Source organism: Colletotrichum aenigma, assembly GCF_013390185.1.
Source record: "Colletotrichum aenigma strain Cg56 chromosome Unknown KSG_Cg56_contig05, whole genome shotgun sequence".
Classification (NCBI taxonomy): Eukaryota; Fungi; Ascomycota; class Sordariomycetes; order Glomerellales; family Glomerellaceae; genus Colletotrichum; species Colletotrichum aenigma.
Window position 1 is genome coordinate 1,083,081 of NW_023500911.1, and position 26,664 is coordinate 1,109,744.

At 55.3% G+C, this 26,664-nt stretch overlaps 10 protein-coding genes across 10 annotated transcripts; 7 read left to right on the plus strand and 3 right to left on the minus strand.

Moving 5' to 3' along the window:
* Positions 1–228: 228 nt before the first annotated feature.
* arb1-0 (Argonaute-binding protein 1) lies at positions 229–1,728 on the plus strand (the record flags this gene model as incomplete). The annotated part of the gene is made up of 4 exons (XM_037323189.1): positions 229–298; positions 353–419; positions 471–488; positions 558–1,728. The coding sequence occupies 4 exons, from the start codon at positions 229–231 to the stop codon at positions 1,726–1,728; spliced, it is 1,326 nt and encodes a 441-aa protein (XP_037178331.1).
* A 482-nt stretch (positions 1,729–2,210) lies between these two features.
* pmp3-1 (Plasma membrane proteolipid 3) lies at positions 2,211–2,798 on the minus strand (the record flags this gene model as incomplete). The annotated part of the gene is made up of 3 exons (XM_037323190.1): positions 2,211–2,558; positions 2,618–2,685; positions 2,741–2,798. 3 exons carry the CDS (start codon positions 2,796–2,798, stop codon positions 2,211–2,213), a joined length of 474 nt encoding a protein of 157 aa, XP_037178330.1.
* Positions 2,799–3,656: 858 nt separating this feature from the next.
* Positions 3,657–5,222, plus strand: CLP1 (mRNA cleavage and polyadenylation factor CLP1; the record flags this gene model as incomplete). The annotated part of the gene is made up of 4 exons (XM_037323191.1): positions 3,657–3,692; positions 3,778–4,576; positions 4,635–4,901; positions 4,954–5,222. The coding sequence occupies 4 exons, from the start codon at positions 3,657–3,659 to the stop codon at positions 5,220–5,222; spliced, it is 1,371 nt and encodes a 456-aa protein (XP_037178329.1).
* A 2,872-nt stretch (positions 5,223–8,094) lies between these two features.
* On the plus strand, positions 8,095–9,853 carry CGCA056_v007944 (Acyltransferase BOA11; the record flags this gene model as incomplete). Its single annotated transcript, XM_037323192.1, has 2 exons — positions 8,095–9,200; positions 9,262–9,853. 2 exons carry the CDS (start codon positions 8,095–8,097, stop codon positions 9,851–9,853), a joined length of 1,698 nt encoding a protein of 565 aa, XP_037178336.1.
* Positions 9,854–10,353: 500 nt separating this feature from the next.
* CGCA056_v007945 (Secondary metabolism regulator LAE1) lies at positions 10,354–11,718 on the minus strand (the record flags this gene model as incomplete). The annotated part of the gene is made up of 8 exons (XM_037323193.1): positions 10,354–10,381; positions 10,429–10,845; positions 10,919–11,056; positions 11,106–11,143; positions 11,199–11,353; positions 11,411–11,452; positions 11,501–11,591; positions 11,644–11,718. The coding sequence occupies 8 exons, from the start codon at positions 11,716–11,718 to the stop codon at positions 10,354–10,356; spliced, it is 984 nt and encodes a 327-aa protein (XP_037178335.1).
* Positions 11,719–14,444: 2,726 nt separating this feature from the next.
* CGCA056_v007946 (uncharacterized protein) lies at positions 14,445–14,776 on the plus strand (the record flags this gene model as incomplete). Its single annotated transcript, XM_037323194.1, has 2 exons — positions 14,445–14,564; positions 14,618–14,776. The coding sequence occupies 2 exons, from the start codon at positions 14,445–14,447 to the stop codon at positions 14,774–14,776; spliced, it is 279 nt and encodes a 92-aa protein (XP_037178334.1).
* A 465-nt stretch (positions 14,777–15,241) lies between these two features.
* Positions 15,242–16,066, plus strand: CGCA056_v007947 (uncharacterized protein; the record flags this gene model as incomplete). Its single annotated transcript, XM_037323195.1, has 2 exons — positions 15,242–15,272; positions 15,324–16,066. 2 exons carry the CDS (start codon positions 15,242–15,244, stop codon positions 16,064–16,066), a joined length of 774 nt encoding a protein of 257 aa, XP_037178333.1.
* Positions 16,067–16,469: 403 nt separating this feature from the next.
* On the plus strand, positions 16,470–18,923 carry CGCA056_v007948 (Heterokaryon incompatibility protein 6, OR allele; the record flags this gene model as incomplete). Its single annotated transcript, XM_037323196.1, has 1 exon — positions 16,470–18,923. The coding sequence occupies one exon, from the start codon at positions 16,470–16,472 to the stop codon at positions 18,921–18,923; it is 2,454 nt and encodes an 817-aa protein (XP_037178338.1).
* A 399-nt stretch (positions 18,924–19,322) lies between these two features.
* Positions 19,323–21,128, minus strand: CGCA056_v007949 (uncharacterized protein; the record flags this gene model as incomplete). Its single annotated transcript, XM_037323197.1, has 1 exon — positions 19,323–21,128. The coding sequence occupies one exon, from the start codon at positions 21,126–21,128 to the stop codon at positions 19,323–19,325; it is 1,806 nt and encodes a 601-aa protein (XP_037178337.1).
* Positions 21,129–24,356: 3,228 nt separating this feature from the next.
* On the plus strand, positions 24,357–26,375 carry patE-3 (Dehydrogenase patE; the record flags this gene model as incomplete). Its single annotated transcript, XM_037323198.1, has 2 exons — positions 24,357–24,940; positions 24,995–26,375. The coding sequence occupies 2 exons, from the start codon at positions 24,357–24,359 to the stop codon at positions 26,373–26,375; spliced, it is 1,965 nt and encodes a 654-aa protein (XP_037177635.1).
* Positions 26,376–26,664: the final 289 nt, after the last annotated feature.

Below are 26,664 nucleotides of genomic sequence, written 5' to 3' on the forward strand. Positions count from 1 at the left end.
TCGGTAGAATAGATGGCAAAATAGGCAAGACTTCCTTAGGAAGTTGCTTCCCCATGTCATGCCTAATTCTCCGCTTGCCTAGAGTTGATCAGGAAAGTGCGCAGATATATGTGAGTTCTTGCTAATTCTTAATTCTAATCGGCGGGCAGCTACAAAAGAACAACTCCTGCTCGAGGTCGTCAAACGGCTGACTTCTCCATCCCACACCACCAACGGCCAACCTTCACCATGGGCGGCAAGACCACAGTTAGCCGCGGGCCTACGGCTCTTCCCAAGTCCCGTGGCACCGGATTTGAGGGTAATTACTGTTGCGAATATCACCACCAGTATCATTACGGCTGACTGTTTCCAGAGTATTTTGCCGATCCCCCCATGACACCTGCCGAGGCTAAGGAAGAGAGAGAAAACATCTACAGCCCGTGAGCATCTCCGAAATTTTCCGTTTTGGATCTCATACTAACCAGTCTCAGTCTTATACCCTTTGTCGAGTAAGAACCATCCTCGGCGCCTTCCTGGACCGGAACTCTTGACGTCGTGACTTCTGACAAACGCAACAGCCGCATCCAGTCATGCATCCAACGCTTCCGCTCCCGTCGTCGCATCACTGGCACCGAGTCAACTCAGCTGTTCAACCAGTACCTCTTTCTCGGCGGCGTTGACACCTCCCCTCGTCTGTTCGGCGGCAACATTGACGCAGATACTGAGGGCATGACCCCCGACGAGCGCCGAACTGCAACCGCGACCGACGTCGTCTACACCTCCGGCGGCGGCAGCCGCTTCTACAACGCGGATGAGCCCGAGGGCTGGGACGTCGACTTCGCCGGCGTGGCCGCGGGCTTCTTGTCGGAGAACCTTCCTGCCATGGCTAACTGGGACTACTTGCGAATGGGCAAGGCGATCGGAATCATTGAGAGCTTCCTTACCTACATCCTGCAGCACGATGTCTGCCCCGAGTACACCGCCAACATCAAGGAGGCCATGGCCGTTTGCAACCTGGCCAAGATCGATCTCCCTCTTGCACACCAGGCTCTCATTCACTTCCCCGGACACTTCAACCTGGCGCTGTCTGAGATGTTCTGCGAGGGTTTCGACTACATCCATGACGACGACACCGCTGGGTTCGCCCGCCCCAAGGACTTTGACCCTACTGCGGTGGTGAAGCTGGCGATGGGAGTCGGCATGATCTGCATGGGCGTCGACAAGACCAAGGCAACGTCTCTGATCCATGCGGTCAACAATCCCAAGACGAGCAAGGTCAAGATGATCTTCGAGGAGGAAATCAGCATGCAGGTAATCAACATTCACCGCGCCAGCTTCTCTGTCCGCGAAATTATCGCTGGCGTTCGAACCAACGGAGGCATGCCTGACGGGTTCGCCCCCTTGGGCAAGCTCGTGCTTAAGCCATGTATCATTGAGGATGGCTATGATCATGGAAACTACGGAGACGCGTCCGACGACGAAACTCACACTTTCCTCGTGGACGACGACATCCTGGCTCGCATGATGCCCGGCTTCAAGCTGCAGCTGTGCGTTGTCCATCTCAACAATGGCGTATCGTTTATCAAGCAGGTCAAGGCTGTTCTAGTGTCGTGGCACACGTACCTTCCCCAGAACCTGATGACGCACTTCAAGGAGCCCGTTGAGAATGATCGACCTGCTCCGACGGTGAAGAACCCCAACGCCGAGGATTACAATGACTCGTTCGACAAGAGCTTGTCCGACGAGTAGGCTGTCTGCCTGTTAGTGGCCACTCAGTCCCGGAAGAGGACTCCATGATGCAAAGAACAGGGAATGGGTAAAAGGATGGAATAACAGTACTGGGACACATCAACAAGTCCAATAAAGGCTGGGGATGAAGTTGCATGGGTGGCGTTCAGGGACCATCTAGATACCCCATCAATTACAGACAACGGCGATATTCAGGATTGGACGAAAGAAGCGATGCAGCCACTGCTTGCATTGTATTAAGATCCATAACTCATACACAGCGTGATAACTCATAAATCCATAACGCCAAAAACCCGCCGGAGAAGTTTCACCAAGAAAGTTCCCCCCACCTTCAAAATCGAGATCAATTTACGCAAGCCAATCGTCTATGACATGTCTAGGACACCCCATTCGACGCTTCAAAACCCAGAACCAGCAACGGATGCAGTCGGCAGTTCTGTGTAGACCACCACTCTGCGTCTAGTATCCTTAACCGAATGCCTCTAATCTCTCGTCTGAATCTTGTTGTCGCCCGCGACGGCCTGGGCGTAGCTAGGCGGCACGGCGCCGTCGCTGCTGCCCTCGCCGGCGCCGCCCTGGGGCTGCTGTCTGGAGCCGCCGGCGTTGTTGCTCGTGGTGCCGTAGGTGACGTTGGCGCCCTGCTGGTGGTGCGAGGGACGCGGCTGCTGCTGGGGCTGTCGGGTGTGCGGGGCGTTTCCGTTGCCGTTGCCGTGGACGAAGACGTACGTCACGCGGCCGCCCTCGCGGTCCCGCTGGGGGAGGGACTCGTACTCGTAGTCTGGCTCGGGGAACTTGGCGATGATGTACCAGGCGTGGATGAGGCCGGGGATCTGGGACGGGGTGTTAGTATGTCGGGGAAGTTGGGTGATTGGGAGGATTGAAGACGTACGTAGCCGAGGAGGCAGAGGAGGATGTTGATCATGGAGTCGGCGGAGCAGATGCCGCGCTTCACCCAGACTGTGGTTTTCGTTGTTAGCTGGTGCGAGATCGTCTGATGCGGGGAGAAACGTACCAGGTAGAGGGGGGAAGAGCAGGGCCAAGAGGCCGAGGAAGATATCTGCGGAACACATTTCGAATGTCACAACTGTCTTTCGAGATGTGATGTGAAGATTTGGTGTTGTTGAGGTTTGTATTGTATTCGAGAGTCTGCGCGAAGTTTGCAGAGGTGATCAAGGGTTCGGAGGCGCGGGCGAAATAAGGTAGGTAAGGTGACGTCTGGGGCCTGCGGCGTCCGAGTGGCCGTCGCAAGGTCAGCAGGTGAGCAGCGCAAATGGCCGGTCGCAGAGCGCCACTGAGGAGGCAAGGCAAGGCAGGCCAGGCAGCGAGGAACCGGTGGGTGTGGCGGAGCTTGGAGGGGACGTGGGGGCTTGCGTAATTGGCAAAGAGACGCAATTGAGAGACGCTGTGATTGGTTGGCACGGGAGAATGTGAGGCCGAGGCGGAGCTTTCCGGTTGCTTGACGCGGGAGCGAGGGCGCACCCTTGAAGATGTGCTGATGGAAGCTGGATTCTAGACTTTTGCTGCGATTCAGCGGATTGGAGCTTTCCCGTCACCAGTCATTGACTTACTTTGAGTTGGGATTGTTAGCTGGGATGTTATGTGAAGATATAAGAGTGATCTCAAGTTTGGACTTATCTTATCTTTGTCTACTTACAGAGAATGCGCTGATGCAGGAACGCTAGCGCCCTGAAAATCGGAGGAGCCCCGCCAAAAAAACCCCCGCTGAAGCTCCCGCACGGGCCAGCCTGGATGGAAACTTGTGATGTCAAGCAGCTCCCACACAGCAGTGTGTGGGCGCGTCCAGAACAATTCCACGCGACTCGTTGATTCTCCATCCAACTTGCACCTTGCACGTCGAAACCGCTCCGTCACCAACGACCACCACAACTTATACCAGCATCCCCTCGATGACCGTCACATAGACCAGCATGTCGATTCCGGGTCTGGGCCAGCTGGCAGCGCCGGTACGGGCCCTTTTCACACACCCTCTCTTTGAAGCCTGAATGCAAAAGCACGAACCCATACTGACGGAGGCAACACCACGAACAGCAGCCGGCCAACGCATCCCAAACCCGCACAATCAGACTCCAGCCCTTTTGGGAATGGCGCTTCGAGGTCTCCTTCGGCACCGACCTCACCTTCAAACTCCTCTCCGGCACCGCAGAGAAGGACGGCACCGAGCTGGCCCTGCACCACCTCTACACCTTCTCCGGCACGAAGTCCAAGATCCTCACGCTGCAAGGATGCGAGTTCGAGATCGAGGGCAGCAGCCCCGCCGCCGAGTTCCTCGCCGAGTACCACCAACCGCAAGACAACCCCGCGAACGCGTACCTGAACCTGCACTTCCAGCTCACCGCCATGCGCCAGCGCGCGGCCGCTGAGCGCCGCGAGGGCCCCCGCATCGCCGTCTGCGGCGCCCCGACGGCGGGCAAGACGACGCTGTGCAGGACGCTGGCGAGCTACGCGACGAGGGTCGGCGCGCAGCCGATCGTGGTGAACACAGACCCCAAGGAGGGCATGCTGAGCCTGCCGGGGACGTTGAGCGCTGCTGTCGTGGGGAGCGTGCTGGACGTCGAGGCTGTTGATGGGTGGGGGACCACGCCGACGAGCGGGCCGAGTCAGGTGCCGGTCAAGCTGCCGCTGGTCTACTACTACGGACACGCGAGGGCGGAGGAGGATCCGACAAAATACAAGCAGCTCGTCAGCAAGATGGCGGCTACTGTTACCTCGCGGTTCGCGCAGGATACCGAGGCTAAGAGCGCGGGAATGATTATCGATACGTTTGGGATCAGTGAGAAGAGCACGTCCGGCTTGGATTCGTTTGCTCATGTCGTGGAGGAGTTGTCAGGTATGCAAAGAAGAGACGTGACACGGGGTGTGTTATGGATCGAGCTAACGGTACCCAGCGAACATCATCATTGTGTTGGGATCGGCTACGTTGAATGCAGAGATCCAACAGAGGTTTGCGTCCGAGAAGACGAGCCTGGGCGAGCCGTACAGCATTGTGCTCCTCGAAAAGTCTGAAGGTGTAGCCGAGAGAGATGAGGGATTCATGCAGCAAGTCTGCGAGGCATCGATCAAGGAGTACTTTTTCGGCACAGTCGGGCGGACGTTGAGTCCTGCGACGCAGCAAGTCGACTTTGATAGCCTTACGATATACCGTCTAGGCGACAGTGAGTCTGCTTCAAAGCCGTCCTTGATGCAAGCTTTACTGACTCTTTGCAGATTCTACCTACGGTGGCACGGACGACGGCCTCACGCGGGTGGACTCGTCCCAGCTAATGGCGCATTGGACGCTGCCCGTCGTGTACGCCTCAGTTAGGGACAGCCCCGAAACGATTCGGACGTCGAATATCATGGGCTACGTCTACGTTGCCGACATTGACAAGGAGAAGCGCAAGTTGAGAATTCTGGCGCCAGTGGGTGGACGTCTAGGAGACCGGCCGCTGTTGATGGGCAAGTGGCCTGAGCCGTACATTAACTTGTTAGGATGAGATAGAAATGATACCACGACTTCTTTTTTTTTAAAGCGCACCACGGAAGGATCAGTCACACTGCCCTTTCGGAGTTCCGGCGACTTTGGAGTCACCAACTGAGGCGAAGGGAATCCATCTCTACGACCCTGTGCCCAGGTGCCTGAAGCAGCCTGCCGTGGCGATGTCAGCAATGATGACTGAACCAAAGCAGGGATCCAGGGATGAGCGACAGAGAGCGACAGAGACCCTGAGTCTCGTAAGGCTGGGTGTCGCATTCCAAGGACGTGTGATGCGACGGAAATCAGGGGGTGTCAGCACTACTCTGTACGAGCTTTCCAATCAAGCGGGATGCGAAGAGTCATGTCTCTCTCTCTACAGTGTCGAGAGAACAAAGGAAACAGTTCTTCTTCTCTCCCAAAGTCCTGGGAGCTGGAAGATCTTGGTGTAACGTGATGGGCGAAAAGAAATGCATGCGATTCGATGCAGCTACGCGCGATGCTGCCTGGCCAGTCCAGGCGGGCCCCTCCATGATGCACCCCACCATCCCCATTCCCAGCACCGCCGCCTTGGGTAAAGTACTGTAAGCCTGGAGCGAGTCTGAGTGGGTGGTGATCGGCCGCTGGGAATGACCCAGAAAAAGACCAGAGTGTGTGACATTGGAACCCTACGTCAGCTTACTACAGGATTCCACCGAACTGGATATTCCAGGCACCACTAGGCTGATAGCGACATTATCTGTCAGTGTCTGTCACGGCCGAAACTCCAAGAGACGGAGAGAGGCAGCAACTTTTTTTGTTCTCTCCCGCCGTCGGACTTTCCACCGGTCTGCCGTGCCTCTCCGTGCCTCTCCGGCATCGCTAGCCCACGGCTCTTGAGACAATGTCTTTATCTCATCGTTTCGCCTCCCCCGCCCGCGCGGCGATAGGCGAAATCCCCCGTTTAGGCAAACCGAAGCGGCGCAAGAGGCGCGGAAAGCCAAGCGACACGGAGACGACGCCGCGACATTTGAAGGATGGAATGATGACCCCGACGAAGCCAATGAGGACGCCGAGGGCCGCACACCACTCACTACACACCACAAGCGCTCGCCAGGTCCTCGTAAGGCTGAGCGGCCGGTGAGTCGGGATGGAGCCGTTATTGATTGTCGACAGGGAGGCGGAGGAGGGGTAGGTAGGGACCCGATTCCTTCTTCAGCGGCAGCATCGCCTCGCTCCCAATGGCGTTTCTCGGGCACTCGCTCGTCATCCACTTTCTCACTTATCCGCTCTCTGTTTCTGGGCGCAACAGTGTTCCCCACGTGCACTCACACTCACCGGAAACGGCCCCCAGCAAGCCTCATTTATCGACTTTTGTTTTTTTTCCGGCTCGGGGCTGTCAAAAGATGGCTTGAGCCGCAGCACCGGCAGGCAGCGAAAACGGTTCCCCCGGCCGGTAGCCCAGGCGTCAGGACGATGTCAACGGGGAAAAGGCGCATGGTGGTTGTGGGAATTTGGGAATCAGACCCCGGCGAGTGAAACCCCACTCCTCCATCTTTCTCATCCTCATCGCAAGGGTCAAGTTAGCTGAGGAATCATTCGCAGTGCCAACGCTGCCTATGAGCGAGAGGGGACTGCTTCGTGTGTTTCCTCATTAGGAAAATGCACTCCCCATCCCACCCTACTACCAAGGCCTCTCTCTCAATAGCCTTGCGCTCTATCAAAAAACCCAAGAAAGTCGTGCCGCAGTGGAATCCGGAGCTAGGCACCTGTTCCATCATCGCCTCCACACCCGCGCGCTGGCCGTGGCAGGGGGACGGAGGGGAGGGAAGGGTGTGTGTAACGCAGCCTTGCGACCAATGGGGCTCCACGGCCGCCATCTCGACATTTCTCTCACTCTCGCAGGAGGATGAGGCTTTCCTGGCCAATTGGCTTTGTGACGAGGAACCAACAGCGTTTTTCTTGCGTGCGAGACAGCCCAAAAACGATAATTACGTCCGTAAACAGTGTAGGCCCAACCACAAACCCACACACATTCTACATTCTCGGTGTGATTGCCTTCTTTTCGAAAAGGTACCTGGATCCTCCTGGCCACTGGTTTCCTGCTTCGCAACGGCGCAAGTTCTCTCGGCCGTCCTTTTGTTCTTCATCGGCTGAGCCGTACGGAAGGACCCTCCACCTCCACCATACATACGCCTCACACGCACCTTGAGTCACAGACCCTCAAATCCTGACTACCTACCTACCTGCCTCAGCTCATGTATCTTCTTCTTGCTTGAGGCCACTTTGGAGAGATAGGCCTACTGCCCGAGTTACCGAAGCTGCGAAGGTTTGTGATGGGACTCCGCTAAGATACGCCTGGTGCCGCGCCGTGGCTGGCTGGACCATGTGGATGTGGCATGGGGGAGGAGGGTGGCCGGGGGCAGAGGCGCTCCTCCCGATCGTTCACACAACGACGCAGTTACCGTTTACGGCAAACGCATATCTACCACTAGGAAGAGTCTGGTACGTGGAGGAGTCGTCCAAGATGTGATGGCCCCCAAATATCACATCCTATCTAGACCAAGACGAGCGATGATGGTGCCGGGAATGGGCGGAGGAACACTGTCACTGGCACTGATGCTAACACTGCCTCCACGGTGATGGCGGCGCAGGATGGGGAGGGGCGAGGAAGGAAGGCAGCCATCTGACGGGAAGGAATCTGGTTCCCCCGCCGAGGTGAGAACCATATATGAATCCCTCAAGGCCGACGTGTAAGTAGGATGTCTGAAGGATGTAGAAAAGAATCCATTGCTCTCCTCGACTCTTTGGTTTTCCCCAAGAAGAAGCATTCTCTCTTCCTCTCCCACATATCTCCTATATTGTTACATCTTCGTGTAAGGCCACTGCACTACCCCAGACTTCCATCATCAACCATGGCGCGGGTAGAAGTGCACCACCTCCACCCTACCAACTGGGAATCAGACCCAGAAGAAGAAATCTTCCCCCTCTCCACGCTGGACTACCTCTCGGGCCAGATCTGGTGCAACTACGTCCTCTTCTTCAAGCTCCCCTCCGCCACCCCAGACTCCCAGTCCGAGCTCATCACAGTACTCAAGGCCGGCCTCGAAAGGACCCTCTCCCAGGTTCGCCAGCTACCCGGCGTCCTCACAAAACACCCCTCCGGCTCCGGGCTCTGCTGGCACAAGAAGAGAGAAGACACCGTCGAGTTCCACGTCCAATGGCTTGACAACGCCGCCGCCACCGGCAAGAACAAGAAGTATCCCACCTTCGCGGACCTCGAGAAGCAGCACTTCTCCTCAAAAGCCCTCGGGGACCCCAAAACGTGGTCCGTCCACCCCTTCAAGGGCGGCCAGTGCCCGGAATCCCACTGGACGAGCCGGCCCAAGGCCGCCGCCTACAAGGCCACCTTCATCCCCGGCGGCATGGTCTTCATGATGCACCACCACCACTTCTCGGGCGACATCATGGCCTGGTCCGGCCAGCTGCACCAGCTCGCCGAGAACTGCAACGCCATCTGGGCCGCCCGCGGCACCGGCTCCGCGCCCAAGTTCCCCGCCTGGGACCCCGCCTGCCTCGACTTCTCCCTCACCACGAAGCCCGACCTTCCGGCGTCGCAACAGGTCGACGGCCCCAGCGCGGCGCCCGAGCGGAACGCCGCGTACCGCCCGTCGAAGCGGCTGCTCTTCCACCTGCCCAAGAGCAAGATGGCGAAGCTCAAGAAGCTCGCCGCCCCGCCGGACGAAGACGGCGAGGGCAGGTGGATCTCGAGCTACGACGCGTACACGGCACACATCTGGCGCGTGCTTTCGAAGCACAAGGCGGCGCTGTACGAGCCGGACCTGAAGGAGGCGCTGATCTGGGGCGAGGCGGTGAATATGCGCCCGCGGTTCCGGGACCCGGTCGTGCCGGCGCGGATCCAGAGTAACTTCATGTCGGTGGCGGTTAGCTTCCAGAGCGTGGTGCCGACGATGAGCGGCGAGGAGGTAATTTCCTCGGCGCCGTTTTGGAAATTAGCATGGTACGTTTTTCATCTCTGCTTCCCTTGATGCTTGAAATCTTTGCTAACAACGCTGCTCCAGGTACATCCGCCAGCTCACCAACACGGTAACACAAGACTACGTCAACGCGATGCTGGCCTCGCTCGCGCCGATCCGCGACAAGACGACGCTCTTCATCCGCGGCGACGCCTTCCACCCGATGACGACGCTCTTCACGGACTGGCGCGACACGCGGCCGTGCGAGGCGGACTTCGGCTTCGGCGCGCCGTACGCGTTCCGCTGGCTGTTCGAGAGCGTGCAGACGGGCATGTTCGTAACCTACCCGGCGCGCGTCAACGGGGCGCCTGCGGGCGCGGACGAGGGCACCGAGTTCAGCCTGCCGGTCGAGCGGGAGGTGGCCGCGGCGCTGCTGGCGGACCCGGAGTGGAGCGAGTACTTTGAGTACCGCGGGGTTGAGAACGATGTCGATGATGTGGAGGGCGCCGAAGAGGAAGAGGAGGAGGAGGAGGCGGTGGCGGAGGTGGTGAGGGACAGGTTGAGCAAGGTGGAGAGGGATACGGTCGTGGTGGTCAGGGTCGTGGCGGCGCGGTGTCGCAATGCTTCTGTCCGCGTGCGGGATGTTTGTGGCTGGCTGGTTACGGTGTTCAGGAGGGTCATGACGAAAGGATTGTGAGCGGGCCTGCTTTCTTCGTCTTTTGTGTAGGATACCTATCTGGTGTGGTCTTTTGTCTGATTTTCATATGTAGAACAAGCAGGCGGTTGGAATTAACAAACAATAATCACTATCAATAAGACTTACACCACTCAAAAATGTGACAGAAGCGCGTGATACTTAAGCCTGGAAACTCTGATGGCCAAAAAGAAAGCAGGAGGGAGGAATTGAGCCTCACGCGGGGGTCGAACCCGCAACCTTGAGATTAAGAGTCTCACGCTCTACCGATTGAGCTAGCAAGGCCTGCGAGATATTGATTGTTGACGATGGCCGGCGTGCGAGGAATGAAGAGCCAAGTGGAGCGGTAGGGCTAGAGCTGGGTGAGTGGGAAAAATCTTCATCGTGGAATCGCTTCTTGTTAAAATTTCTCTCGTGAACTAGTGGGTTGGCCCCGAAAGCATGGGCCCGTCCGGGAAGGATAACTCCACCCGGCCCCGTCTCCCGGCTCCGACGGACCCTCACTACGGCTTCCTGCCGTACACCACGATCCTGTCAAAGTCAGCACCAACCATCACATGAACCACCGTTACACTCACATGGGCCAGTACGCATGGATACTCCGATCTCCAACATCCTTCCTCGTCTGCGCGACGAGCACATTCACCTCGTCCGCCTTCCACGCGAGGCCCCTCGTCAGGAACGCCATCAGGAACCCCTGCAGCCCGGTGGTGATGTTGTCGTAGTTCCACGCGCCGAGCTCCTTGAACTTTGCGTGGCGCGGCCAGGTGTTACTGGGCCACTTGAAGCAGATCTCGGCGACATCCACAAAACCCGCGGCCTCCATCATGGGCTTGAGCGTGCTGAGCTCGATGAAGGCGTGGTCCATCTTGGCGGCGGCCTCGCCCAGCAGGGCCATCGACTTGTGGAGCGCGTGGTCCGGGGTCAGGGTGCCGTCGTCGGAGAGGGGGAGGCCGAATTCCTGGAGCTCGAGGTAGCCGCCTGGGTTGAGGTTTCTGCGGGGGGCGTGTGAGATTTTGGGGATCAGATGTTGGAGACTGTTGGAGACAGGCAGGGGGGGGCATTTACTCGTAACATTGGCGCAGGTATTCTTCCCATTTCGAGATGGATGAGTTCATCATCCGGGAGTGGATGTAGTCAAAGGGGCGGGAGTAGGTCCAGCTGTCTTCGATATCGTCGATCTCGAACTTGACGTTTGGCGGGACGCTGGAAGATGTTAGCGGAGACCGGAAAGTGAAGTCTCAATAGCACATACAACTTCGGCTGCGTCGGAGAGAGATCGACACCAATGACCTACAAACAAACAAAGGTCAGATCATATCAAAGAGGGCGCTGCTGGATTGCCTACCTCCGAGCCTGGATGCTCGTCGCCGTAGTCCATAGCCCAGATACCCGTTCCCGTTCCCAAGTCAAGAACACGGCCCGGGTTGGCGTCAGCCTTGTTGGGCGGGGATAGACCGAGCAGACCGTCAAAGGAGAGGTAGAAGATATGATGCTGAAGGTCTCAAGACAATGTCAATACGCTGCCCTACAGCAGGCTCAAGGCGGGTTCGACAATACCTAGTCGCTCGTTCTCTTCCTCGTCATTGGGGAAGTGGTATTCTCGACAACAATCAGCTCACTCCTCGCCCATCCTGCCGGACTACTCACTTCCATCTCGGAACCTGTGATAGGTGCGGCCGTTCTCCTTGCGATAGTCCAGGATCGAGCTGTTCAAGCTCGCCGTCGTCGAGGTCCCGTCCTGTCCCACCCGTCAGTACCTTCGCCGAGCGCACAAGCAGTGAGATTCGCACATTGGTATCGCCCACGGCCGAGTCATTGTCGTTGAAGTCGTCGGGCTCTACAACGTCAGCCTGAAGTGCCGCCATGTCGACAAGCTTCCGAGTCTCGCAATCGCAGCAACGCGTGTAGGTGAAGAGGTGCCGTTGTACGCAGGTCTAGTCAGGTCCAAGTGTGACGGACTGCGGGTCTGGCCTGGCGATCGGTGAGGTGAGCAGAAATATCACGCTATCGACATCTCTTTCTTCCCCGCACAGCCATGTCTTTGATTAGACAGTTGGCCGGGGCTGGGAGGACCCTTTCCTGAGCGACTCATGAAGAGGGGCCGATGGGAGGAACAGGCGGTGATTGACCACCACCCCGGGCTGTCATCTGCAGGCATTGCGGTCCCAGGAGCCAGGTCACTGACACAAATGATTTGCAGATGACAGCGGAAAAGGTCCAGGGTGAGCCCCATCTCGGACCGGTGAGTTTGGACGGTGACAGAAGTGGCGGTCGATAGTCTGGCCCAATGAGGTGTCTGCAAGACAGAGACGGATCGCGACCAACGACTGTTCTGAGCTCCAACAGCTCCAACTTTGGTTTTGTGACAGGTTGATAGGATTGGAGAAGTCGCAAGCAGGCGAAGACGGAAGCGGCATAGCATGGCCTGCTCGATGTGCGTGATGGCCAATCGTGAGATGTCTGCCAGCAGTTGGAATGCAGCAGAGACATGGCATGATTCCACCGAGCGCGCACATCGGCACTAATTGGCGCATGTCTTGAACCTTGTCAGTTGTGCGCCGCAAGCCTCCACGGCCGGCTCAATCGCTCGATCGAGACCGTCGCCTGAGCGGGCATCCAATGGCTGGGTCCTGTTGGTCATCGCAATGGCGGAAGAAGCTCCGGGCAAACTAGCTTGAAGAGGAATCAGTTTCGACGACGGGACGGCGTCGGAAGAGACAGACATTGGCAGTCCGTGTGCAAGACCTCGCCAGTACGGTCACCAATTGATTCATTTCGAGAAGGGTTTCCATCGTAATTCTTTCGACAGAGGCTCAGTAAAGCCATGCCTTCGCAAGATGCCCGGTCGGAGATGGGGCCGAACTGACCTCACCGCCTCGTCGCTGGCCACGAAACGCTGAGTTCTTGAGATCGAGGTATCGGCACCGGTGCGTCCTCACACAGCACCTAATACGATCAGCTGCTGGAGCTTGTGTGCGATCTCGTAGACGCTCAGTCAGCATTTCTGCGTTCCCCGGGAGTTCCAAAGGCAGCCGGCGGTATTGGAACTGCGGCTGCTGCTTGCTTTCCGGATCTCCGGACGACGAAGAAGCGACAAGCGAAAGCGGGCATTCCGACGAGAGAAAACACATTGATTCGAATAGATTGTTGGAAATGAGGCTGGTTCTGATGGTATCGCGCTGCCAGACCCAAGCATTTCGATTGCTGTCGACAAGTGTTGGTGGTGTTCACTTGAACCCAGCTGAACATACTGCCTGTCTCAATTGCTTCGTGGCCGTGGACCTACCATCAACCGGCCGCGGTCAATTTGTGGACTTCGCCGAGTTGTGCAGCTTGAACATGATTGCCTTCGAGGCAGATACCGCATCCATGTGAGTATGGTTCTGGGGCGTGTTGGCGTCTCCGGCGATGACTTCACTCGACGCATCGCTGGGAAGTCCTCAGTTAAACCGCGACAGTCAATGAGCTGACTTGGGCCACATTGAATGAGCAGAGGCTGCGGGATAAAGCGAAGAGTACGTCAGCTGCAGGTGGCCCCTGGGAGAATGCGACTTTGCCCATTCATCCATGTCCAACACGCAGGATTGTCGTGGTTGGTGTCGCAGAACCTCGCCTACCAGCGGTGAATCCGTAATGTCGCCAGCGTTGTCTTTCGTCTTGACACACAGCGATGGTTCCCGCATCGCTGATGTTAGGTGAAGATTGCGAAGTCTTCATGATCGACATGTCGTGCAAAGAGGCGTTGAGGATGCAACATGGCGAGTCACGTCGAGAAACATGTTTCTGTCGATGAAGTTGTAAGAGTCAGTCGCTGCTCAGTTGTTGCTCTGTGTCTTGATCACTCAGGGGCTGATTAGATGAGATAAGCAGCCGCAAAGCCAATCAGTGATCCAAGAAGACAGGGCATCCATCCCCTGGAGCTGCCAGCTTTTCCTGTTGAGGGCCCCTGTTGCTGCGAGAAAGTCAATTCCGCGCTCACAGGGCACTGCTTGGTCTTTTTTCTGATTTACTCCGAGTCGCCGAAACTCTGCTGAACTTTTGGAGGATTGACGTTTGATCAACTTCATGATGCGCATTTCTTCATCGAGCTTCTTGGAGCAAACATCTTCACGATCGTTCTGACAAGCAAACACGGCACAATCGTTGCGCCGAACGGCAGATCCTCCCCTGTGCCATCATCCCCGACTGATGACGCTGCCGCCCGCCACCTCCCAGGATATCTCAAACCATCAACACAGGCATCGTGGGCATCAAAGCCGACCTCAGTGGAGCGTCCAGCGCGATCCTGTTGGCTAAGACCGGCAATTTCACCCCTTTTCAGCGAAGGATCCTCAAGGACATTCATGCTGCGAGGCGGACCAGACATGAACCAACCCGCACCATCTCCTCAAACAATCATCACTGCCTCCCTCCCACATTCCCCCTTGGGCCATGGATGGAACTCGGCTGAACTCGCCTGCCAATTCGGCCGAACTCCAGCGCAGGATGGATGGATCTCGCGAATAGGGGCAACTCCAGTTCAAACGACCTAACATCGGACAGACGGCACACCGAAGGCTGACAGCCGTGACAGCGGCCCTGCGGTTTCGCAATGCTTGGGCCCGGGCCCCCAAACGCAGCGCCCCAGACGAATGGCGAGCCGTCGTCGCGATGTCGCTCTGCACATCTGCGAAAATGGGGAAACCTGGGCCGTCGGAAGATCTGTAGCAAGGTCGACCGTCCTATCTCTTTTCTTCAATCGTTGACTAACAATTTCTTCTTCAGCTCGTCTGGGCCAGGGACTACTCGACCGTGTTTGGGCCCGTTTGCCGTTTTCCGATGTTTTGGGGAGCATGGTCTCATCCGAAACATTGGCCCGACAGGGACGGCCTCGTCTGTGACTTCAACCCCCCCGCCATCAGCCTCAACGACCTCACTGGCTGATTTGCTACCTTGCGCTATGTTCTCCATCTTAATTGTTACTGCCCGTGGTATCGTGCAGGTCAAACGGCAGAAGATCGCCGTGGTGGCGGTACGCATGTTCGGTCGGATTTTCACACACAACGGCGCGCAGGCTGGGTGAGCTCTGCTTCGTCTCTGTCGCTCAGCCTCAGTTCCAGAAACGTGCCCCTGTGACAGAACTGCGTCGCATCTCCAGCTGGATCTTCGTGACATGGCCGGAAGGACATCAGCAAGCGCTGAGGGAGGGGCTTTGACAAGCTTACTTCAATGTTCAGACCATTTCGTGGGGATGGATCGATGTTATTTAAGATGGCAGGTGTCCTCGCTTGAGTTGATCGAGGAGCTAACCAGAAGCATCGAGTACAAGGCTGCAGTCGTCTCAACATATCCTTTTTGGTAATTTGAGGGTATTTTGAAAATACTTCTTCCCTTCCTTTTACTTTCAGCATGGTTCGCTTCTCAGTTACCGCAGCACTTTGTAAGTCTTCTCCGACTCAAAGCCTCTCTGTCTCACACTAACATATTCAAGGCGCTGCTTCAGTTCTTGCTGCCCCAAGTCCGCTTTCACCTGACCCGGCCGGCGCAAAGAACGTCGGCAACGGCCAAGGTGCCCAGTTCATTGGCGGAGCCTGCCTGAGCAGCAAAGACTGCGCCTCCACATGCTGTGCCACCCTCAACGGCGCCGGCATCTGCTCCGGTCTTGGAGCGCAGTTCCAAGCAGGCAAGACAGGATGTGGTTTCGGTGACGGGGGAGCTGCCGCCGCTGCTCCTGCTGCCGCCGCCCCAGATACAGGAAACACAGCCGCTGCAGCAGACACCGGAGCTGCGGGCTCGCAGAACGTCGGCAAGGGTAACGGCCAGCAGTTCATCACCGGCCAGTGTCTCACAGACGCCGACTGCGCGTCGGCTTGCTGTGCAGGTCTCAATGGCAAGGGCACATGTTCTGCCGTAGCCGTGGCCAACGCGAACGGCAAGACGGGGTGTGGCTTCGGCGGCGCCGCGGCTGGTGCTGGATCGGGGACCGGCGCTGAAGCTGCGGCGCCGTCTGCACCTGCTCAAGCTGCCCCGGCTGCGGGCGGTAACACGGGTGCGGCTGGGTCGCAGAATGTAGGGAAGGGTAACGGGCAGCAGTTCATCACGGGGCAGTGCCTCTCGGATGCGGACTGCGCCTCGGGGTGCTGCGCTGGGCCCAAGGGGGCATGCTCTGCGAGGGCTGTGGCTGAGGAACAGGGCAAGACTGGTTGCGGATTCACGGCGGCTGCACGATTCTGATAGTTGAATTCTTGGCATGCATTCGTATAGTAGCGAGTATTTAATGACGTGGATTTTGGCGTAAGATGGAGGGGCATAAGAGCGATGTCAGGCACACATGGATTTTAATAGAGACGAAATGGATAATACTTGATACACTTCGCAAGGCAGAGATCACTCGTCGTTATGAGCTGCAAGGGCGATCATTCAGACTAGAATAGGCAGCAGGATGGGCGGAATTAGGCCCGTTCGTCAACTTTCTCAAAATGATGTCCTGATTTAGACAGCTGAAAAGCGCTTGTGCATTAGGTTGGACAGGGGGGCCAGGAGCTGAAAAGTCAGATGCTGCCCTGTTCTCTGGTGGCATGTTGTCTGACTTGCAACACGTTCTTTCGAAAGCTAGAGTAAGGTTCAAGTCTGAGCGATGAACCCATACCAGTATCGGGCTTTGGGGCCGGGTGAGATTCGGCTGCTCCGTCTCCACCCGGCGCCGGACCCGCGCCGAGACCTCACCGGGACCATTCTCCACCATGAGCTGTCCAACCCAGCATTTCGGTGGGCGTCAGACGGACCGTACCTAGAGCACAAGCTACCATACGAGGCTGTATCCTATCACTGGGGAAGCAACATCAAGACACCCTTCAAGCTTCTTGTAAGGGATGAGAACGCCGACAGCAGCACCCCCGCATCCATCATTCCATTAACCGCATCTCTACACACCCTTCTCCGCCAGATTGCTTACACCGACAGCGACCGCGTAGTCTGGGTCGACGCAATCTGCATCAACCAAGTCCGCAGCGCCGACAACGTCGAGAAGGGCGCGCAGATCCGCATGATGCCCGACATCTACGGCATCGCCGCGCGCGTACTGGTGTACCTCGGGCCGGCCGCAAACAATAGCGACCTCGCCATCGCCTTCCTCGAGCACATGTCCTACTTTGCAGACTACCTCGATGAAGTCCTCCCGACGGCCAACTTCGCGGCCGCTCTAGCCGCGGGCTTCGTGATGCCGCCGCCGGGCGCGCCCGAGTGGCCGGCGCTCCGCGCCTTCTGGCGCCGGCCGTGGTTCCGCCGCGTCTGGGTCATCCAGGAGTTCGTCAACGCCACGGAGCTGACGGTCCTCTGCGGCGCGCGGGAGATCGACTGGCGTAGACTGTTCCTTGCGACGCGGGCCTACGTCGACAACCTCCGCCTCGCGCATCAGGGGTTCAGGTCGAACTGGCTGGTTCCGCTGGAGCTTCTGGTGCCGTGGTACCGCAGGCGCAGGCTCGATCGGTGGAGACTCGCGCACGAGGGGGCGAGCGCGATGCACACGATTGGGGACTTCCGTCTTAGGCGCGGGGGATATATGAGTCCCGCGTACATGTGGTTCAACTACCGGGAGGACACGGAAAACGATAGGTGGAAGGAGCCGTTGCCTGTGAAGCGAGATTTTGCGGCGATTTGCGAGTACGAACGCTTGGCAACGCCGAGGATGTTGGAACACAGGGCGGAAGGGAGGGCGTTTCCCTTCGGAAGGAGAGGGTTGCTCGAGTTGTTTAAGATGACTGGTACCTTTCTAGCCACGCAGCCTGTGGATAGGATCTATGCGTTGTTAGGACTGGCTGGGGATGTCGACGGCGAGGAATTTGCGCCTGTTTACTCGAAAGAGCAGACCCTTGCAGTGGTTAGCAAGCGGTTCGCGATTGGCAAGATTGAGCAGGGCCAGGGAGCCGAGGTTCTCGCTCGTTCGGGGCTAAGGTCGAAGAAGTCTAAGAAACGCGGTGGTGACAATGACGAAGCGCCGTCGTGGGTGCCCGACTGGACTTCCGTCACGTATGCCCAAGACAAAAGACCTGGGTTCACCCTGCGATCACATGGCAAGCAACGCGAAGAGGCCGAGTCGATGGAGAATCAGAATCAGGAACCTAACGAAGATGACACGAACCTGGCACCCCCAACGGACGGGGGGGATGATAAGCCACTCGAGGATTCAATGCATTTGTACACAGCCTGCGGCGACACAAACTTCTACCACCATTTCGACGAAACGCGCAACATTCTGTACGTCAAATCCATTGGTGTCGACAGCATAGCCGCGATCATACCTGGAAGAATGAGGCTGGGGGCCTTCATGAACGAGTTCCTGATCATGTCCACGTTCAATATCGCAGGCAGGGAGTATCCGACGGGCGAGAAGCTTGAGGACGTGATTTGGAGAACTCAAATCGCCAATCGGACGTCGCAGGGTGAGGTCCCGGGGCCGGAGGTCTTTGACTTGTACCAAATGATCAGGAAGCGAGACCGCGACATGTTCGCCTTTGTCATCTTCACCATGGCGATAGCGTGCGTCCTGGCGTCGCCATTCGCACTCACCATCCTGCGGCGACTGCCGCTGTATCTGGAGATCTTCATCTTGGCCATGGCCTTCCTCAAGGGGAAGATGCCTTTGAAGTATGCTAGGCTGTCTGTGGTATGTGTTCTCCTCCTGCGATGGCTGTATTGGGTGTTTGCCATACCGCTATTGTTGTATTCTCTCTATATTGGAGTATGCAACGTCTGGCAGACGGAATTTCTGGTGGCTGTCTCACAGTTTGGGATGACCTCGGCTTCCGACGTGGGCTCCCTTCCTCCGGAGTGCGCCATGTACACAAACCAGCTGTCGAATATCGCCAACAAATATGAGCTTGCTGTCACCAAGCAAGGGCTGATAGGGTTGGTGCCGCTGTGCACGGAGGTGGGGGACAGGGTTGGTGTGATCCACGGCTGTGACGCACCATTTGTTCTGCGCCTAGATGAACAGAGGGGGCTTCTCAGAGTTGTTGGAGAAAGTTACATCCACGGCATAATGAATGGAGAGCTGGCTGGGGGGCTTGTTGAAGAAGTTGGCTTGTACTGAGTATTGAACGGCCAGGGCAGGGATGGATGTCGTGGAAGAACACTCGCTATTCAATAGGCTTGAAAGTCCCATGGCCTGGGTGCCCATGGATACCCACAATCTTGGGTTCTTCTTGACGCGTATCCATGGCAAAGAGGCCTATCCAGGGATACCCACGGGGGCCTACGGGCGCTGGGTAATACCTAGTTACTCATGGATATGGATATGGGTTACCATGGGTATTATGAGGCCAACTCACCAAGCACAATCTGTACGTACATCTCGCTTCATAAATGCTTGAGCGCAACGACTGAAAAAAGTGTAATATATCTGCTTTCTAACAAGTCGCTATGATTATCTATGAAGAAGTATTATCATTACCAATTAATCGTAAATATGGAAGGTTTATGGAATCTTGCGTCACAACTTCTTGAAACATTTGTCGCCAAACCATCGCCCGATCTTGACTGTTGGTACATCCACCACGCGGTTGAAGATGTCGCTAACCCACAAAAGAACCAACGTATTAAGGAGGAAGCTTCCCCAGAACGAGAAAGCATACGCGCTCCAAGCCGTTTCGAACATCGAACCAGTCATCTTCAGAGGAAGGTTCTCGAGAGGCGCGGATGCAAGAGAGTGACTCTTCATCAAGGCGGCGTTGGCAGGAACCAACCACCGTGTGCCCACTGCGTGGTTGATGAAACCGTGCCACAGGTAGATGGAGTAAGAGATGCGCCCAAGGTATTGGGCAATGTCTGTGGTGAAGAGCCGTTGGAGCAGTGGCTCGCCCTGATCGTAAGTGGTGGTCGGTGCCGATTCTTCTTCCAGCTTTTCCTTCTCGCTTGTGTGCAAGACCGTGTTATTCTTGTGCCAGGGTGATCGGGTTCTGAAACCGCACACAATATTTGCCCAAAAGCGTCGGATGTTGGTTTGGGGTGAGTACATCAAGGCAATGATGAAAAGAATGGAACCAATGGCGTTCCAGTGAAGCTGTACTTGAGCGTCCGAGCCACGATAGCATGACAAGACGTGCGATGACAGCCAGTAAAATCCTGAAGACGAAGCTCCGTTTGTCTCTGGGTAGGACATGAGATGAAGGCCACAAACAAACAGGGCAATCGTCCACACATGGCGGAGAGTCCCCCTCAAGTACGCAAACGCACGCCGGCTGGTTGAGGTGTTGCATCGCGGGAGGACGTCATGCAATGCGCTGGGAGGCATAGAGAGGGAGAGCTCGGCCAGCAAAAGTCCGGCGGGGAAGAGTGCCTTGTCCCAGTCCCCAAGATGAACTAGCCAGCCGGTGAGAAGCATCGTTCCAGTAGCGCGAATAGACTTGTGCACCAGCGAAGAAGCAAGGAGAACCACCAAGACGAGTAACGAGCCCTTGATGGCAACGTGAACAGTCCAGAGGTGTCCGTTGTAGGCCATGACTCCAGCGTCATCTTGGTGAGCAACGGGCTTGAACGGGTTCATCAGACTGACAAAGTCCCCGAGCCAATGCTGCATTTGGCCGGCGAAAGTGTCCACCACTGGTGGAGCCGGTGCGGGTGTTGGGTCCCTGATGTAGAAGCCGAAGTGTACCATAATAGCGATGATGGCGGTAGAGACGGCGACGGGGCCGTACAGACGGATTGGTCGACGCAAGATAGACGAAGCAATGCTTCGATGTAGATGCTCGTCTTTATGCTTGTAAATCATTGTCAGGGCTCTGATGGAGAGCACGTAGCCGGATATGACGAAGAGAATAGTGACGGCGGACCGGCCGGAGTGAATAATTCTGAGAATTGATTTCTGCCAGACAATTGAGCCATCGTCGGGCGAACCGTATCCCTGGCTCAATTCAGGGTACCAAAGGTGAGAGTAGTGAGAAATGTAGATAATGAATGAGGCTAAGCCGCGAAGGCCATCGAGGTAGGTCGTGGAATCGTAGACATGCGATGTTGAACTCCTGCGGGATTCGGCAGAGGGGTTCTTCGTCGGGCTGAACATGAAGGACGGGAGCATCAGGTATAATATCGACATTAGATAGGCGTTCCTGCGCGGGTGACTGGCGGCATCGCTGTGATTTTCGCTGAAGAATGAAGAGACAGAGCTTCTCGCAGACCTGATGGATACCAGTATAGGGCGCTCGTCCTTCTTGAAATCTCGGTAGCAGCCGTTTTCGAGGGAACTGCGCGACCACGGGGACGCGTCTTGACCCTCGACGAAAGGATTGACGAATCGCATGGTGGAGACAGTGGATGAGCGACGTCTTGGCTGGGACGCCGACGAGGACTTCCGGCGAGGACGGAGGAAAGAGGTACTGGCGCGACCCATACGTCGTGGCACCTGTTGAACAAATACTGCAAGTTTCTTCCAGGCTGGAGGGTTGTTGTCTTCCATGTTGAGCCTCGGCGGGTGAGCGATGCGGAGGATATAGGCGCAGTTTAGTAAAGAGATGTCTGGAGATTTAAGGGTCGGCCTCTCTTTACATTCTACGGGATTGGAACTGTCAACAAAACGATGTCGTTACGATGATGTTGATCCTACTTCACACCGACGCCGCTTCCGGCTGAGTGGTAAGGCCGGACCCATTGAAGAAAGGTATCGAATAAACATCATCGGCAGCCTATCCTGATGGTGATGTGAGAGGCCCAGACGAATGACTGACGAGCTGTCACTCCCCGGCTTGTCGGAAGCATAACGAAGATCTTTTCAAATTCGGGAGAAAATCGCAGCGGCTGGAATGGTGCCAAGATCAACAACACCCTAAAGCCGAATGTCTCAGTCTCTCTCCCCCGCATCTTGCAGTAGACCGGGCCGAGGCCTCGAAAGCGACCCAATACCATCCGCAGCGTAGACCCAATGCGGAAACTTGAATCAAATCAGTCGGCTAAGCGATGGTTCGTCAACGATTATGAAGTCATTCCGTCATGTCTCAGGTGGGAGACGAGGTTCTGTGTAGGGCCAGGAGGATAAGAGCCGCGCCTATTCAAAGTATGTTTGCGGCTAAGAAAGTTGATGTATATCGAGGATCGTCATCGAAAGAACCTGATCAATGTCAGACCACGGGAGAAAGAAGTTATCAAGAGGAAAGAAGCTTGACAACGAGATGAGGGCCGTTTACGAACACAGATGTTCGTCTTTTCTTCAAAATGGCTTCACGAGGTTTGTTTCAGTTGTCATCTCATCACCCAATATACAACCCACTTGCTGTTTGGTTTTAATCAGGCGTAGTATACGTAAATCTCTTCCGGTTCTTGCACCTTCGAATACCCAAGGAAGCCCGGAGACCATCTGACAGTACGAGACATCGTCTCGCGTGGAAACGCGACTGAATCCGGGAGAACCTGGCGAGCTAAGCTTTCAAGGAAAATACAACGTTCTAGACAACATCGACAATCCTTGCCAGTAGAAGAACGGAACCATACGTGGTACACCAGGGTCGACCAATGAAGTGGCATATTTACCAACTGGCAGCTGCCAGAAGCTAGCGGAACGCGTCATTCGTCGGTTGCTGATCAGGGCTATCGTTGAACGCACTGACCGAGAGGCGAAGAACTGCAGTTTTGATCTTCCATGACGATAATTATGAATACACAAACTAAACCTAGGTTGCAGATCTTTCACGCCCTCAACTTCCAGTCGCGTTCATGTCTCAGCCAGCGCTCTCATGTCGCAGATCGATGGGTGACGGGTCGGATCGGGTGGCACCTCGTGCCGTAGATCAGAGGCCGACCAACATTATGAGCAAACCATCGGGCCGGATTCAGCACATTTACACAAGGCTTCTCTTTTGACAGGAGGGGAGAATGATTTGCGGGTAGGTTTGATGTTGGTTCGATTTTAGCGACGTTAGACTAGCCCAATTCGGCCGACGTTCTAAGAGTCTTGGCCATTCACATCCGGCGAGTGATTGAATGCGGTCATTATTGTTAATTGGATTGGCATCATCATGCGGCCCGAGGTCAATTACCCGACGGAAAGGCTCCAGGGCAAGTGTGTTGTTCTGGTGGGGATGTTTATCGTTCGACGGAAGGCTCGAAAGCTTGGGGCTCCTTGTTGGACACTGTGACACAGTAGCAACGAGCTACGTGCCTCTCGCGAACAACGTGTCAATCCGTAGAGAGGATGTCAAAAGTAAGACAGTGGAAGAAAGATATGAAATTCAATAATCGTGCGCTCAAGTCAGCATGTTCAAGGAACGATGCTTGACCATTGTGTTCTTCGAGTACACACGTTGCCTTTGAAGCCTTTGAAGGGTGAAGTGCCTGGATTTCCCTGATGATCAACGGTTTTTATTGTTGAGCCTTTGAGAATTTACCCGCTGCCACAACCTCGCATTCGCTTCTTATTGGATCTCTCCTCAAGTTCTCCAATTTACATATTGGAAAACATGCGACGAGTATGCAACTCACGACGAACATCTAGCATTTATGAACGATTCTTTAGTTGGCATCTAGCATGCTGAAGTACCTAGAGTTATGAAATGCCGCTGTAGCTGTCATTGTAATGGATTATAAACCGGGCTTGAGACGAAACCCATAGGAGAGGTTAGACGTCTTCCAGTTGATCTTTTGTGTGGCATTCCATGCATATCGGGCTGTCACATCTTTCTCATTTGCGCATGTGATATTGACGATCTTCTTGCAGCGTGCCAATAGCTGTGGCTGTCCCCGCCCTATCTAGACTGCCCCTCTCGAATGCCCTGCTGCATGAGAGCTGAGATCTCATCAGCCAAGAGCAATCAATATGTACGAGCCAATCGAGAACAAGAAATCAGAATCATGTGCCTAATGAGGGAGCATTGAACAGCAGCCAAAGTAGTCCCATTTGTTTTCTCTTGTTGTTCATTGTGCGTGAACCGTAACCTACATGTAACCAAAGCGATCTCCTGTTCAAACGTTCGTCAAGGGTAACTGGTACAACCACTGCTCGACTGAATACGCATCCGCTCTATTGCTGCATTTTGCTACTGTGCTGCTCTTCCAACACAGAGATCCATGGATTAGGGCATTGACCCACCCGTCACCACTCACAAGGCTGTCTCGTTGGGTCAATCTGCCCCGTTGCTGTCCGATGCATCATGCACGAAGGTGCATGTATCTGGAAAGATCATCGCAGAATTCACCACATTCGAGCATATGACTGTATCAACCTCATCCTTTTTGGATAGCAACTCATGCGTTACCTCATAGACCCCACGTGGACATTAAGCAACCCGACCTTGCATCCGTCTCGATTCCCCCCTCTCTCGTATTTCAAGTCTTTTGTGGTGAAATTGTTTGGAGCCCTGAGTGCCGACAAAAGGACGCTGCATGGTGTCACTTGAGAATTCCACGCAGCCGCTGCCCGCAGTACATGCTAGAATGTCTGGACATTGTCACCTACTGATTTCTTATTTATCGATGGATCACATTGTGAATTTCTGTAACTTGCCTTCACTTCATAGTTGGGTCCTCAGATAACCCGAAAATGCGCGTTCGTAATTCCTTCCTTTCTCTGACTCTTGTGCTTTTCGCCGTTCGTGCCCTCTCCGCACCGATCTTTAACGATGAATTTGCTGCGGCATTACAGAGCATTGGGATCTCGCTATTAAACCCTATCCTGTCGGCTGTAAAAGCCGTTCTCTCGGGCCAGGGTCTAGTGCAAGGTGTGCTTGGTGTCGTTGAAGGCGCCCTTGGAACCGAAGCAACATACGACTATGTGGTGGTAGGAGGCGGCACGGCTGGCAACGCTATCGGCTACAGGCTTGCAGAAGCCGGCCACTCAGTCGCCATCATCGAAGCAGGTATTTACTATGAGATTGCTAAGCCCGTCTTGGGGACGACACCGGCTGGCGACATCATTGGCATCGGGTCGAGCATTTATGACACCGTCCCTACGGTTGACTGGGCATTTCAGACGGAGCCCCAAGTCGGCGCCAAAAACCGCAAAATTCACTATGCCCGAGGCAAGTGCTTAGGTGGCAGCTCGGCCCTGCATTTTATGATCCATCACAGAGGTAGTAAGGGCTCTTACGATATGTGGGCTTCAGAAGTTGGGGATGACAGCTATCAGTGAGCTTGACACGGGTCGTTCAAAACTGTACGCAAATTGCTAATGCGCCAAAGATTTGACAACTTTCTACCCTATTTTGAGAAGTCAACAAACTTTACGCCTCCTGATACCACTAAGCGCCGATCAAATGCGTCGACACAATATGACCCCGATGTATTCAGCTCACCCGGAGGCCCTGTGCAAGTCGGCTACACAAACTGGGTGTCAGCTTGGGCGACATGGTTAGAAATGGGCATGCAAGCAATTGGTATGGAACGCACCACCGGTTTCAGCAGCGGCAATCTCTTAGGATATCACTACTCGCAGTCCACAGTGCGTAGCTCGGACCAAACCCGCAGCCCCTCCGCGGAGTACATATACAAGGCCGTCAACGAGAACCTGGACAAACTCAAGGTCTATACCCAGACCATGGCCAAACGCATCGTGGTTAACGAGAACAACACCGCTACAGGGGTTGAGGTCAAGTCTCTGGGTGTAGGCTACACTATTCACGCCTCAAAGGAAGTGATCGTCTCAGCAGGTGCCTTCCAGTCTCCACAGCTTTTGATGGTCTCAGGTATTGGGCCAACTGTTACTCTCGCCGAGAACAACATCCCTCTCCGAGTAAATCTCCCCGGGGTTGGACAGAACATGTGGGACCATGTCATGTTCGGACCCGCCTACGAGGTCAACTTTGACACTCTCAACCGCGTTCTTCATAACCCGGTGGTGCTCGCCCGCAGCCTCATTGACTACATCAACGATGGTACAGGGCCCCTGTCCTCCAATGTCGTTGAGTTCATCGGTTGGGAAAAGCTGCCGCAGAAGTACCGCGACACTTGGTCTGCCGATACCCAAGAAGCCTTGTCTCAATTTCCTGATGACTGGCCCGAGGTTGAGCATATCAGTGGTAACGGCTACATCGGCAATTTTCGGTTTCCAGCGCTACAACAACCGCTTAATGGAAAACAGTACGCAACGATCCTGGGTGCTATGGTAGCCCCAGTCAGCCGGGGCAATGTAACGATCAAGTCCTCCGACACTGCCGTTCTGCCGCTCGTCAATCCAAATTGGTTATCTGCCAAGGCTGACCAGGAAGTTGCTATTAGCTGGTGGCGTCGGATGCGGGAGGTTTGGAATACAGACGTGGTGCAAGAAATTGTCATTGGCGAGGAATACTGGCCAGGCCTGGACAAGATTACCGATGAGGAAATCTTGGCTGTAATCCAGGATAGTCTGATGACTGTGTGGCACGCTGCCGGTACCTGCAAGATGGGGAAAAGGAGCGACGATATGGCGGTTATTGATAACGAGGCCAAGGTTTTCGGTGTTCAGGGCTTGCGAGTTGTTGATGCATCCAGCTTTCCTATTCTGCCTCCTGGCCACCCTCAGAGTACAGTTTACGCGCTGGCCGAGAAGATTGCGGCAAGGATCATAGGCGAAGGAACTATTTAAGCAGAAGCAAGAATCGTCAGAGAGCCTTGAATAACAGGCAATCATTCTATCTCAGTGGTGATATTATTAAAGTTCATCTCAAGTCTTTCTTCAGCCTATTGAGCACGAGTCCATGTTGATTTGACCGAGGCGCCAGCGCCTCCACAAGGGCAAGTAAATTGACAACGCAAATAACCTAACCAAGCAAAGTGAGGCAATCACCACTACCCAATCGATCAATCCGACACCCCTCGATTGAATTGAAATATTTGATGTCTTATACTCTAGCCAATAGGAGGCCTTATATAGA